Below are 15,522 nucleotides of genomic sequence, written 5' to 3' on the forward strand. Positions count from 1 at the left end.
AGTTAGGGGTTTTTTGATATTTTTCTGAATTTTTTCTATTTATATATCCAAAATTGGAAACTTTTTCCATTGACCATAACTTCTTCATACGAACTCCAATTTTTGTTTCCACATATCCACAAACTCGTATCGACGCCCTCTACTGGCTCTATGACTTTTGTGAAGGAAGTTTTCAGAGAAACTCAACGAATAAAAAGTCAACCCCTTGACTCCTCGAAAATAAAATGTTTTGAGTAATTATTTGTCCGAAACACTTTTGCTCCACCCTCGAACCATGAAATCGTCCTAACAATCAACTTAATAATTTCTAAAAAATCATCAAAAATTAATAATGAATTTTTGGGATATTACACAGGTCATTCCAGATCTCATCTTCATGGGTCGTCGAGCGCAAGCGAGGCACAACGGTTGCGTGGTCAAGAGCGCCGGGTTAGGTGCCCTCCGGTGAGAAAATTGAGTGCAGCATGGAGACTTGATGAGCGATTGGAGTATAAACCTGACGTGTAATTTGGTTGGGACTTTGATCTCTCTGGCTTGGAGATTCGACCGCTGTCGTTAGCCTATGGTGTTCATTGCAGGTTGCGGTACGACATCATGCCAATGGTTCGTGCAGGGTTGACTGGAATTGGGGCTGGGCCTGTGCTTTTGGGCCCCTTTTAGAAGGCTATTAGGTTTTTATTATTTCACTTTTACTATTTGTTTTTAGTTTGCTGATTTAGGTTGGCAATAAATTCCAACTCTATAGTTGTAGGACTAGTCAGACTACATGCCTGGTTGTGAACTTTGAGTGCCTTAGCGAGATATCGCTATGTTTTCATTGTACAATGGACGCTATCTCCTTGTGGCAGGATGAAATATCGTGTTGTCGGATTAAATTTTGGTCGTTAACATATTAGGAAAATAACTTTATTGGTTTTATGGCACTGCTTTAACTTTCAGAGAGATGGATATAAAATTCTATAATTTTACAGAATTTTATCCAAATTGCGTGTTTATGCTAGTTTATGTTGTGACGACAATTAATGTGATTTTTCGAGTATCAACACAAGTCTTGATGGCAGCTGTAGTAGCCCTTATTTAATATATATATATATATATATATATATATATATATATTATGAGTTCCGTTCCCCTGGTTAGCTACTGACCAGGGATCATTTGGTCAGTCACCGTCTGATTGAAATCGGACGGCTAACAGAACTCATCCTAGATTTCATCACCTATCTGTCAGCTGTCAGATTTCAATCGGACGGTGACTGACCAAATGATCCATGGTCAGTAGCTGACTAGGGGATCATGATTGTATATATATAAGTGGATCCCCAAATCTCCAAATAATTCATTTTCCCAACCTCTTGTTTTTCAGTTTAAAATTGGTAGCTAGATAATGATAACATTTTATAGGCATGTTAAGCAGTTTTGTTTTCGTCCATGTTTAGTTACTCATTTTTCATCATCTTCTTGCATTTTTTTTGAATCAGATCAGCGATTTCTCATAATAGTCTCAAGCTAGAGCAGTGTTAGCGTGAGTCACGGTTTAGTATTAGGAATGGAATATATTGTATTTATTTCGTAGTATAGAATATATTGTACTTACCTATTATATTCTTGTAGTCCTCTTTATATACCTCCACTGTGAGATGAATAAGATATCAAACAATTCATTCTCTAAATTCTATCTTGTTTGAGTTGGTATCAGAGCAAAGATCCGAAAAGGACTTTGTCTCGTCTTTTCCTTTGGTCTTCTCTCAGTCCAAAGAAGATAGTTGTGTTTTGAACCCATCTATTTGGGTCAGACTGTACGACGTCGCTACCCATCTTGGCGGACGTCAATTTCTCTTCCAGGCCGGCTTCGTCTTCATCCAAGGGACCGCCGGTGCTCTCCTCCTGTCCAGGTGACCTCGTCGTTTATCCAGGGGGGACCGTCCACCCATCAATTCACACAACCGTCGTCGTTCTTCCAGGCCGGCTTCGTTTTCAGTTCACACAACCGTCAGTTGCTCACCTGCCAAGACCGGCGATCTCTTCAATTCCGACCGCCTTCGTCTTCAGCCCAGACACTCCAAGCCGCTTCAACCCCAGTCGCCGTCGTCGCTTTGCCCCGACCAGACCCGACAAATTACTTTGGGCACCCACCCAAAGACCGATCCTCCAGATCCGTGTTTCCAGACCGTGATCCTCTCCTCCGCCACGTTTTGTTCGTCAGCCTTCACCCGGTAGTGCCCAGAGGACCCACCTCCGGTCTTCTGCTTCAATCTCAGGCCTCGAACAGCAGTAAGCAAATCGCAACTCAACCCAGTCGACTCAACTCGGTCAACTCCAACAGGTTTCGGAAAAAAAAAAAAAAAAAAAAAAACTGTTATTATTTGTTGGAGTTGTTTACTGTTATTATTTGTTGGAGTTGTTTATGTTCTTATTTCCGCTGCATACTTTGAGATTTGTGTGTTTGTTGCTATTGTACTCTTGCAATGGGTGGTGATGACAGTCAAAGTTCTAAGGCCAATGATGTGCAGAAGGTTGAGGTCTCTGTCAAGAGCTCAGAAGGTGGTTCTTTCGGGGGTACCAAACTCACTGGTACCAATTTCCGCACATGGAAGAAAATTATGTCAGTTTATCTCCGTGGAATCCACAAAATGGGGCATGTGACTGGAACAATCAAGGCTCCTAGGGAAGATGATGTGGAGGCCTATGCCAAGTGGGAAGATGATGATGGATTTGTGATGTCAATTCTATTTCGAGCCATGACTGATGATGTGCTACAGATGGTGGAAGAATGTGAAACTGCTGAGGCGATATGGAAGACATTGGGGGATTTGTATACCAACGAGTCTGATTTTATACAGGTTCATGAATTGATGTGTAAAGCTGCTAATATGCAACAGAATGGGCAACCAGTAGCTGTGTATTTCACCAAGCTGAAGAATGTATGGGCTGAAATTGATCAGAAGCGTCCTTGCAAGATCAAGAATCTGGAAGATCTTGTGTGGTACCAGAAGGAGAAAAAGCTGGAAAAGGTCCATGTATTCCTGAGAGGGCTTGATGAGAAGCATAGCAGTGCTAAGGGAGAATTGCTCAGAATGACAGACCCGCCTAGTTTGAACACGGTTTTCACATACATCCGCAAGGATGAGTCTCAGCAGGAGAGTGTCAAACATGCACAGGTTGAAGTATCTAGCCTAGCCATTCAGTCCAAGTCACCAGCACCGTTCCTTCATCAGCAGAGTTCAGCTCCACTTCTTCAGCAAGGTTTCCCACAAGGCTTTACCAACCGCACTCGTCCTCAATGTTCTTATTGCAACGACCTTGGGCATGTTCGGGAGACATGTTGGAAGCTGAACCCACACCTTAAACCTAAAAAACAAGGCTATCGTCCTAAGGCGAAAGCAGCAGCTGTTCAATTGGTCCAAGAACCAGACTTCTATGGCGTAGTTGGCCAAGATCATCATACAGCAGGTGGAGTTACTCCTACAGCCTCTATAGCTGGTCGAGGTAAAATTGGTATGGCTTTAAAGGTTTCTCACTTTGTTGGTTCTGATACATGGATTATTGATTCTGGTGCCTCTGACCATATGACTTATGATAAATCATTTTTTACTGAGTTGTCTCCCCCACCAGTGTCCTATGTCACCAATGCCAATGGTGAGGCTTTTCCTGTGTTAGGGTCAGGGTCCGTGCGTATTACTCCCACTTTAGAACTTCATAATGTGTTATATGTGCCTGACTTGTCTCATCACTTGATATCTGTTCCACAGTTGAATACTGAGTCTAAATGCTCCGTAACCTTTTATCCTATGTACGTGATGTTTCAGGATCTTCTCACCAGGGAGTTAATCGGTCGGGGGTATCTGAGGGGCAGATTGTTCCATCTGGATCAGACATACGCAGGGGAGAAACCAGGAGCACCGTCTCGCGCTGCTTTGACTTTGAATTCTGATAAGCTAAGTGAAGTTTGGTTGTGGCATCGCCGTTTAGGGCATCCATCTTTTAGTCTTATGAGAAAAACCATGCCTACTCTGTTTATTGGTGTGGATGAGTCTGTTCTACATTGTGAAACATGTGTCTTGGCCAAAAGTCATCGTGCTACTTATTCTTCTAGTATTTCTAATAAAAGTGTTATTCCTTTTGAGTTGATCCATTCTGATGTTTGGGGACCTTCTAGAGAACCCACTATGTCCAGTATGAGGTATTTTGTGTTGTATATTGATGATTGTACGAGATTGACATGGGTTGCTCTTCTTAAAACCAAAGATGAAGTCTTTCCAGCTTTTCAAACTTTTCGTACTCTTATTCAAACACAATACCATAGCACCATTAAAGTCCTTCGTTCTGACAATGGGGGAGAATATGTTAATCATGTTTTCCAAGAGTTTTTCAAAGCCCATGGGATTGTTCACCAAACCACATGTCCACAAACACCAGAGCAAAATAGTGTGTCTGAAAGGAAAAACCGACATTTACTTGATATGGCTCGTGCCCTTCTCTTTAGTGCTCATATGCCTAAGTATCTTTGGGGCGATGCTATTCTTGCTTCTTCCCATCTTATCAATCGTCTTCCATCTAGTGTCCTTCATGGAAAAATTCCATTTGCGGTTCTTGCCTCTCATGTTTCCTTCTCTTCATTTCATAATCTGCCAGCTCGTGTCTTTGGTTGTGTTGTTTTTGTCCATATCCCTAAAAATCAGCGGTCTAAGTTGGATGCCCGAGCGCTTAAGTGTGTGTTTGTGGGCTACGGAGGTTATCAGAAAGGGTACAAGTGCTATCATCCACCAACCAGAAAGTACTATGTCACTATGGATGTTACTTTCTTTGAGGACATGAGTTATTTTTCCTCAGATACAGCTCTTCAGGGGGAGAATTCATTTTTTGAAGAGCTATATCATGGAGAGGGGGAGGAATCAGAAAGCGAAGGAGAAGTCGCACAGACAGGAGGTATTTTGACGGATCCAGTTGAGAATATTGACTCATCACTTCCAGAAGTAGAAGCTCCAAACAACCAGACACCAGTTTCAATCATTGAACATGCAGTTGAAGACACAACTGCCCCTACTGTCATCACTTCTACCCCTGACCCACAACTTGCTGGTGTTGAAGATCACTCATTTGAGGTATGTCCACCCACTACTACTAGCAATAGTGAGTCTAATGTTGAGCAATATGTGTTACCAAGTAGGACCACTCGAGGTCAATCAGCCAAAAGATATGAACCTACTCTTACTGCCAAGTCAAAATACCCAGTAGCCAATTATATGTCCACTAGGAGGTTGTCTAAGTCATATGAATCATTTGTGAATCAAATATCTGCTGTATCAGTACCTTACAGAGTGCAGGATGCATTGGGGGATCCACAGTGGAGGAAGGCAATGGATGAAGAGATGGAGGCGTTGCAGAAGAACAATACTTGGCAACTTGTGCCTCCACCACAAGGCAAGAAAGCTGTAGGCTGCCGTTGGGTGTTTACTGTGAAACATAATGCAGATGGATCAGTGAATCGATACAAAGCACGCCTTGTAGCAAAGGGGTTTACTCAGACGTATGGTATTGACTATGATGAAACATTTGCTCCTGTTGCTAAGATGAACACTATTCTGGTACTGTTATCATTTGCTGCTAATTTAAACTGGCCACTCCGACAGTTTGATGTCAAGAATGCATTTCTTCATGGAGAGTTAGTCGAGGAAGTATACATGAGCCTTCCACCCAGGTATGTAGTTGCTTCTCCTGGTGATTTTGTATGCAAATTGAGAAAGTCACTGTATGGTCTCAAACAGTCGCCTCGTGCTTGGTTTGGGAGATTTTCACAGTTCATGCGAAAGGTTGGTTACAAACAAAGCAACTCAGATCATACCTTGTTTCTCAAACATCAACAAGGGAAGGTAACAACTCTAATTATTTATGTGGATGATATGGTAATTACTGGCAATGATACTGTTGAGATAGATAGACTGCAGAGACAGCTAGCCTCTGAGTTCGAGATGAAGGACTTGGGTGAACTTAAGTACTTCTTAGGAATTGAGGTAGCCAGGGGGAGAGAAGGAATCTACTTGTGCCAGAGGAAGTATGTCCTTGACTTGCTAACAGAGACAGGTTTGTTGGATTGCAGACCCATTGATACTCCTATTGAGCAGAATCATTGTTTAGCTGAGTATCCAGATCAGGTACCTACTGATCGAGCTCGCTATCAGAGGTTAGTTGGGCGCTTGATTTATTTGGCTCATACTAGACCAGATGTTGCATATGCAGTGAGTGTGGTGAGTCAGTTCATGCATAACCCGAGTGAAAGTCACATGGATGCTGTTATGAGAATTTTAAAGTACCTGAAGTAAGCTCCAGGAAGGGGAGTATTGTTTTCTAGACATAACAACATCCTTGAGGTCTGTGGCTTTACAGATGCAGATTGGGCTGGAAATATTACAGACAGGAGGTTAACATCAGGTTACTTTACCTTTGTGGGAGGTAATTTGGTTACATGGAAGAGTAAGAAACAGAAAGTTGTGGCACGATCTAGTGCTGAGGCCGAGTATAGAGGTATGGCTCACGGAGTGTGTGAATTGCTGTGGCTGAGAAATCTGGTACGTGATCTGGGTTTCAAACTCAAAAGTACTATGCAGTTGTATTGTGATAACAAGGCAGCCATTGACATATCACAGAATCCAGTACAACATGATCGTACTAAGCATGTGGAAGTTGATCGTCACTTCATAAAGGAGAAGCTAGATGCCAAAATTATTAGTTTTCCTTTTGTTCCGACGGAAGAGCAACTTGCAGATATACTTACCAAAGGAGTTTCTAGGAAGGCGTTTTATGACTCACTAAGCAAGTTGGGCATGGTCGATGTGTATGCGCCAACTTGAGGGGGAGTGTTAGCGTGAGTCACGGTTTAGTATTAGGAATGGAATATATTGTATTTATTTCGTAGTATAGAATATATTGTACTTACCTATTATATTCTTGTAGTCCTCTTTATATACCTCCACTGTGAGATGAATAAGATATCAAACAATTCATTCTCTAAATTCTATCTTGTTTGAGTAGCAGTACATTACATACCTTTCCACTGCTTTGAATACATTGGACAAATAAGAAGACGTGGTGTGCGTATATATATCTAGTAACACTCATTAACGAACATCCATGCTCACTTATTGTAAAGTAAGCCTATGAACTATGAAAAGACATAGTAAATAGCAAGCCTAAAAAAAGACATAGGTGCACAAAAGTGCATAGCTTTCCCTAACAAGGTAGGAAATTATAGTAAGAAGAAAAAACTAACTAAGAGATTAGTAGCCCACACAGGTGCCTTTGGGATCACCAACCCATTCAAAGAAGGCATGTAGAAGCCCTGTGAAACCCACCCCCCTTGACCTGCCATATCTACATTGCCTTCATACCACCATCGCCGACGCTCTACCTGATTCTCAAGCAAGCCACAACCGCAGCCCACTATCCCACCTACCCTCATCGAAGCCACCGCGCAAGGAACCCGATCTTGTAATCAAGGCCGTTGTTCAAAATGTCCAGTCGAGCCCCACCACCACTGCGACCTAAACCCACCACCTCACAATCTCAGAAACCAGTGCCAACCCAAGCCAAAGCGAATCCAATCCATCCAAGTCAGAGCAATGCCGATGCAGAAGCATCACCATTGCTTCCACCGCCATCTGAGCAAAATCTAGCGCCCAAAACCCAACCTGGGAGGAAATCGATAACCCACAAAAAGAGAAGCTCATCCGACTGCACGCGCCACATGCCGGTACGGGTGCGCCGTTGGACGAGGTGAGTTTTGATGAAAGGAAAAACCTCATCATCTTCTTGCATTAATTATGAGTGTTGTTTTTCTAACGGCTGATAATAAATGCACAATTCCAAATTATTATAATTTTAGTTTTTAAATTTAATATGCAACTAATATTCACTTATCATGTACAATCTCTTATAATTTAGGTAGGCAACGCTGTGAATTCTTAATCCTCTCTACTAGGAAGGATTCTGACTCACAAGGCGGTGGATGTAAAGGATTTACGTCTTCACTTCCATTGCATTAGGATCTAGGAGAAGAGCTTTCGGATTCAAGAGAAGCCGAATGCTATGCTCGTCTTTTCTTGACGACGACTGTGGAGACAGAAGAAAGGTCCCTCGTGGCAGGCCTTGGAATTTTGCTTGATCTCCAGTTATACTTCAAGAATATGATGGTATGAATCCTGTTAACAAGGTTCCTCTCTTTGATTTGTTTTAATGGGTGAGGATTACCAACATACCCTCCTGCTTTTGATGTGAGAGATAATCTGCAACATTGCGTCTATTACTAGCAATGTTCTAGAATGGATGAGAAGCTTTTTAACAGTAAATGAGAAATTATGGTCAGGGTTTCCCATATGACATTTCCAAACCTATTTTTTTGAAAAAGGTTTGGAAATTGAGAAATAGATATCCTTTTTCTTTGAAGAGAGGCTCCGATTGGGGGTGTGGAATGAAAACCCAAGACCAAAAAGGAGCAGGAGGGGATTGGCCTTTTGCGCTTGACATATCCATCCAAGACTCCTTGCCATACTACTAAGGGTCAGGAGCCATTAATTTTCTTTAGTTTGCTAGCTTACGTATTATGAAGTTATTTTTCACCAAGTTAACAATATACACTGGAATATTATAATTGAGTGCATTGACAAAATAAAGTTTGAGCTATTTTCTTTTTAAGAGATAATTTTTATAGTCATGTAGACTTAAAATAATGTAGAGTCATTGTAGTAGACTAGTAGTGGATGATACAAATTTTCTCCTTCTTACTTGGCAACTGATTTAAGATACAAGCACATAGTAATCTATTATTGTATGTACCGCAATCTTTTACTCTAGTGTCCCCAATTTGTCATGAGCTGTTATTCCGAGCCAGGTACGAAGATCGACTGGAAGGGGTCTAGCGTTTGAGGGGTTTGACCAAGAAAGCATCACCGCAATATTTAATGATTATTAGGTTTTAAATCGGGCAAGCAGTTTTACAACTTACTACTTTACATTCCTACTGGAAAATTATTAGCTCGGGTATGGAATTAAAAATCCAAGTCAGAGTCACAACAATCGAAGTCACAATAGTTCTCCTCTTCATCTTCCTCATACTCTACATCAAAATATATATCATCGTCATAGGACGAGATATGATCCCCCATATCCATGTCCAAAACCTCCTCTTGAATCTGTCCCTCCTGCACCTCATCCTCAACTACAATGCCTTCGTTTTCATATTCATCACCCCCAACTTCATTTTCCTCCTCATCCTCACTTTGACACTCACTATTATTGAAGTCCTCGCCGTTGTTGTCATCTTCTTCTTCCTCCACCCCATAATATTCACCTTCATCAGACAAGATCTGATTCTCGATATCTTTCCCCAAAAACTGCTCTTGAACCTGTCTCTCCTGAACCTCTTCCTCACTAATACCGCTTTCACTTTCATATTCATCTTCACTATCGTTTTCATACTTATGACCTCCAACTTCTTTTTCCTCCTCATCTTCACTTTGATATTCCTCCACCCCATAATATTCATCTTCATCAGACAAGATATGATTCTCGATATCTTTCCCCAAAAACTGCTCTTGAACCTGTCTCTCCTGAACCTCTTCCTCACTTACACCGCTTTCACTTTCATATTCATCTTCACTATTGTTTTCATACTTATGACCTCCAACTTCTTTTTCCTCCTCATCTTCACTTTGATATTCATCATCATTGTAGTCCTCATCTTCATCATCATCTTCTTCCTCCTCAAAATATTTATCAACTTGGCCATCCGAACTGCTATCCTCATCTGATAGTGGGCATGAACATGTTGCCTTTCTGTCTTTCCACTCAGCTCCACAATAATGGCAACCATCATGCTCACTTCTGCAGAAACAATAAAAGCATGAGAGTGACGACCAAGATGACATGAATACAGTTACTATCCACCAGCTTTCAGTTCCAACGAGCATGATACTGAAAATGCAGATTCCCAACCACAGTATAAAATCTAACACACAGACAACTATTGACAAAAGTATATTCTATTTTTCCATCTACCATAGGTCCATCATGTGACACTTCTATATGAGTTTATCAAGTAGTTTCTTGGTGACACTGTTCTATATGAGTTTAGTATTTTTTTTTCCTGCCATGATCTCCTTGTAAATATATTACCATAATTAAGAGATGCAAAAACCTCGTAGAAAGCAATTGAAAACCAAACTACAAAAAAGAGACAGCCGTTTAATACTTGGCCAAACTTATAAAAGTAAACATTATTCAATATTTCCCAGTCATAGAAAATTTAAGGGGAGAATTCTTTGGAGAGGATGTGTTACACAAATTCAACTTCAGATTCAGAATCCGACTCTCCATCAAAATCATCATCCTCATGCAAAATATTATCCTCAATCCACAGCGGGCATGTACATGTTGCCTTCTTGTCTTTCCACTCAGCTCCACAATTATAGCAGAACTCATAATTACACCTACAAAAGAAATAAAATAATTGGTGGAGACATAAATACAGTCATTTGCAAACTTAATCTACAACAGCTTAGATTAAAGAAATAACAATACCGATAGGAATCAGAGATTCCCAAACCACTAGTTAGTATTTCTAAGTTCTGTTAAAATCATTTTATCCACAAATCAAAGGTCATCGAGCCCACATTTGATTTTAACTCTTTTCCTCGATCACTCTTCCCACAACTGTTTCTACTTGATGTCCAAGATTATATGTCAGAAAGCGCAGACTGTCCTTGATGAAGAATACAAACGGAATATTTTAAGTCAAGATTTGGAAAGAAGTTCAAATAAATCTAGGCTTTTATTATTAGGATTCTTATAATTATTAGGATTATTTCTTTAGGATTCTTCAAGGATATTCCTAGTTATTCTAGAGTTATCTTAGCCTCCCTATATATAGAGGCCTTTGTAGTCTTTTATTTTCAGATTGAGATTAATAAAATTGAAAGCTTTCTGCTTCTCTCCAGGTTTGTGTGATGCAACCTAACCTTAGGTGTGATGCCTAAGTTCTCTGGGTGTAGTTATCTTTCTGTTTTCTTAGTCTACTGCAGATTATCTCTACAACATCCTTAGTTCTACAGTTTATATATTGGTCCTGCATCAGTTCTCTTACCGATGATCACTCACTACTCTGCCAGTCTGCCCACCTCTGCTGTTACCTTTAGTTGCGAGTAATCTCAAAACTATCATTACCTAGTTTATTAACTTTAAAAAGAAAATTAAAGCTACGCTACGAAAAGTGGAGCAAGCAGGTTAGTTTATAGAAGACAAACTATGGCCTTTTGCTTTTCGGGTTATGACAATGACAATAGCAGTCTAAAAAATTTAGATCAGAAAATTTACTTTTTAGACAGAGTCCTCTTTCGCTTGCAAAATGTGAAAATACTCGATAAAAAAAATTAAGAGGCGTGAACAAGAATAGACATGACTAAATACCTGCAAGTCATGTGGTAGCAACCTTCAAGAAGTTCAATCATATGGCTGCACTTCACACATTGGCGCCAAAGCTTACTAGAGGCAAGGAACTTTAGCTTTGTGTCCTCTTCTGGAGGATTAGGATTCGACTTTTTGTAGTCAGCGCATGTGATGTTTCTGTGCCAAGGGACTTTACAATTGATGCAAAAAAGGTAGTGACATTTCATGCATCTCCTAAGCCCTGATTGTTCCACAGCCCCCATCAAGGTTTTCTTAGCATGTTGTAAAACCTCGCTTTTTGACATTAAGAGAGAGCACCTTGGATATGGGCAATAAACTCTCTCAGTTGCAGGAATTGAAGCTTCCTTTATACGTTGACGCATAGTGTCAACATGTTTAGGTGTCAAGAATTTCGCACAACTGTCGACACTAAGGTCAGACTTACAGTCTTCATGAGGGCATTTAGGAAGGATCCCATGAAGCAACTTCACCTCCACATGCTGTTTCATACAAGAATAGCAATATCGATGTAGGCAGCCATCAACTGAAAACATCTGACTAACATCACTATCTTCCATACAAATCACGCAAGTCTCTTTCACATTCTTGTGAGTGGTAGATTCTGCAGGCTTCATCTGAGACAGAGACTGAGACTCTATGGCATCTCTTGCAAGTTTAAATGCAAACTTAATTTCCAACCGAGGCACAAGCCTGGAATTACACTGTGTAAACTTGCTTCGAAGGCTCTTAACCTGATTAACAAGATTTACAACCTTGCGCTGCTTTGCTGGCCATTTCCCATTAACCTGCACATGTCAATACAACTTCAAGTATAATTTTTCAACACTGCATGCTCTACAATAATACTAATAGTAAACTCAATTTTTAAACCTCTTTCTCTCATAGTCAAATTAAGCGAGAAAACAATACTGAAATAAGTTCTTCAGGGTAATTATATTCTCTTTGTCCACCATGGATGACATCTTGAGTTCTTGACATTAAAATTTGACATGGAACCAAAAAGATAGTAAAATCCCAAGACAATTTAGAGAACAATAACACAGTTAAAAATCAATTCTTTTTCAAAACCCAATCAAACAAATTCAATCCAAAAAAAAAAAAAAAAAACAAGTATCCAAGAGGAGAGATCAACTCACAAACTGAAAGATTGGATAATTATCGCAGAAGAAGGAGATTCGCTTCAGCCCCAAAGACAGAGCAGCAGTGAGCCCTTCGATCAAGGCCTTCAATTGGGCCGAATTTCTACTAAGCCCATTCCCAATCAGCGGTTTCCTAACCTCGAACACCAGATTATCCCTGGGGTCGCATATCGCTACTCCGATCCCGGCCAGCACCAATTTCCGATCCCCAACCTGTTCCTCGCTCACCAAACCCTTGAAATAGAGCCTGAACTCGCTCTCCACACTCGCCGCCGCCGCCTCCGCCGCCGACGAGCCGCCGTCGAAGGGCTTGGCAAAGTCGCCGCCGGACTTTTCCCACTCGTCGTCGGGAATGTCCGCGATCTCCCTCGCGACCTTGGCATCGTGAATCACACGCGCGAGATCGTCCCTCACCCGCCGCAGTTCGATCTCGCTATGCACGCGGTCTTTCAGAGCCTGCTCCAGTCGGACGAGTACCGACGCGGCGTCGTTACGGGCGGCGGAGGAGGGTGGTTGAGGGGCGAGGGAGGCGGTTAGGGCTTCTTGGAGTTGGAGGTTGAAGGCGATTTCGGTGTCGTAGTCGAGCGTATCAATGTCCATGAAGTCGTCGTCGTCGTCGCGGCGGTGATCGGAGCGGGGGACTCCGCTGGTACTGGCCATAGAGTCCTTTTAGCGGGATTGTCTAAGATTTTTTTGGGAGGCTTTTGTCTTTATATGCGGTTTGGAATTTTTGGAAACTTCTCTAGGAAGTTTGGAGGGAGTACAGTAACCGGTACGAACGAATTTCGACTTACGGGCCAAAAGCTTATGAAACAGCTGTTCTGGCCCAATGGCCCATTAGCCCCATTATCTGTTCAACTTCCCTTATTTTATCGCGAGTGTTTTTATTACGACTTCCTCAAATCTGCTTTATTATGAATTGTTAAATGGAGGCGGATCAATGATCATCTAAATTATAGTTAAGATTATACTATAATTTTAAATCATTAGCTAAGATAACAACTAATGGTTGAGATTAAATAATAATTTTCTATTTATTTATTAATTCTAAAATACAAAAACATATGATAATCTTTCTTCCTTCTTTTTTTTTTTTTTCCGATTATTCATTTACTACAGACAAAACCTGATTTGAAATACCAAATCGATCAAGATTATCTATATATTTACTTTCTTCTCTAATATGAATCGAAAAACTATTTTTAAATTTGTAACCAAAAAAAAAAAAACTATTTTTAAATTTTTATGTAACATAGATCAATCTCTATTTAGATCATGCATTTATGATAAATGCTCTCTTTCTCTCTTGAGTGCAAATCTAAGGTCGTTGCTAGTGTTTACTGGCGGTGACGCTGAAAACTCACTGACTCTCGACAGATAGATTTCTTGACTACATAATGGTCTTGTTCCTTGGACATGGAAGGATGGCGGCGCTGTGCTTTCTTATCCCCTCCTTGGCTACGACTATTTCAGTGTAAGAAACGGGGTTGTCATGAGAGTTTCCACCTCTGATATCCGTACCTGCCAACCATGAACAGAGGTCAGAGGGAAGATCGAGCTAGCCGGCCTTCGACCCTCCGATGCCTAAGTCAGATACATGTAAGAATATAGACTAGGTAGGAGTAAATGAAGAGTGTTGGCTTTCCTTGAATGAGTGGAGAGACATGTATTTATAGTGTGGGGATGGGCTTGTCACCCCTTTGTTTCCAATGTGGCGATACTCCAACAGGGCCAATTGCGTAATTATGACCTGAGGCTCCGAAGGAGTGGATGGAAATTCTCCACATACCTTATTGCTTTCTCCGCCCCGTCTGTCTTTCTGTCTTGTTCTCTCGCAGGTGGCTTCTTGTTCCCACCCACCCTAATAAACTTGGGGATATGGATCCTTTCGAGGGTCTGCTACCAACGCTTTGACGACGTAAATATATGCTTCCGGGGTTAAAGTTCATAACCATAATTGACTGCTTAAGTGGCTAGCTCGACATGCAATAATCATCGAATGCTTTTGATGTAAACTCTCCAGCGTTATCAAGCCTTATAGACTTGATAGGGTGATCAGGGTGGTGAGCCCTTAAATGTATAATCTATGCTAGGAGTTTTGCAAATGCAGCATTTCTTGTGGACAATAAAGCGACATGTGACCAGTGTGTCAAAGCATCCACCAGAACCATAAAATACTTGAATGGTCCGCATTCTGGATGGATAGGTCCACAGATATCTCCTTGTATCTTTTGTAAGAATGGAATGTTTTGTTTTGTGTCTTTAGCATAGGAAAGTCTCGATCCTGTTTTTGCTTAAGAGCAGGCTTTGTAAAACGAGTGATGTGCTTTTGAAATAGTCAATGAGGCATAATGGGAGGGAGGTAGTGGGTCTAGTACTTCAGAAGGCAATGATTGCATTTGAGCAGTATTAGGACCGGCACCTTGTAATGTGGAGGATTTTTGTCCCATTTTATTTTTCACTCGAAAAAAGAACAGAGAACCAGAAAACAATTTTTTTTTCATTATGATAGACATGCAACCTGAGTACCAAAGGAATAAAATCAACAAACTAAAAATTTTCTTTCCTTTAAACTCTAAATAGAGATTGATCTCTTTTTTTATTATATTTTTTTTATTATTTTTTTTTTTATGAAAAGAGGTTAGCTCATTATATAGATTCAGCAAGCAGTACAAAAACGAAATACTTCTAAGGGGTTGACAGAAATAATCGTTTCTCAGAATACCCTGAGACTCCTATTCTAAAACAAGAACAAGAACCCACTATACCTCCAGTACACTCACCTTTTCGACAGTTCACGCACTTTTATTCCAAACAAAAATCAGTAATCTCAGAAGCAAGATAAAAAAATCCTTAGAGATTATGATCTTTGCGACCTAACAAAATTAAATAATAATTGGAGTAGAGAATGACTTGTCACTCT

General features: G+C 40.7%; 1 protein-coding gene across 1 annotated transcript; it reads right to left on the minus strand.

Moving 5' to 3' along the window:
* Window positions 1-8,926: 8,926 nt before the first annotated feature.
* LOC112165218 lies at window positions 8,927-13,311 on the minus strand. Its single transcript, XM_024301670.2, has 4 exons — window positions 12,597-13,311; window positions 11,461-12,245; window positions 10,335-10,484; window positions 8,927-9,879 (listed from the first exon to the last, which is right to left on the minus strand). The coding sequence occupies exons 1-4, from the start codon at window positions 13,257-13,259 to the stop codon at window positions 9,045-9,047; spliced, it is 2,433 nt and encodes an 810-aa protein (XP_024157438.1). The 5' UTR covers window positions 13,260-13,311; the 3' UTR covers window positions 8,927-9,044.
* Window positions 13,312-15,522: the final 2,211 nt, after the last annotated feature.

The sequence above is a fragment of the Rosa chinensis genome, chromosome 5, assembly GCF_002994745.2.
Source record: "Rosa chinensis cultivar Old Blush chromosome 5, RchiOBHm-V2, whole genome shotgun sequence".
Taxonomy (NCBI): Eukaryota; Viridiplantae; Streptophyta; class Magnoliopsida; order Rosales; family Rosaceae; genus Rosa; species Rosa chinensis.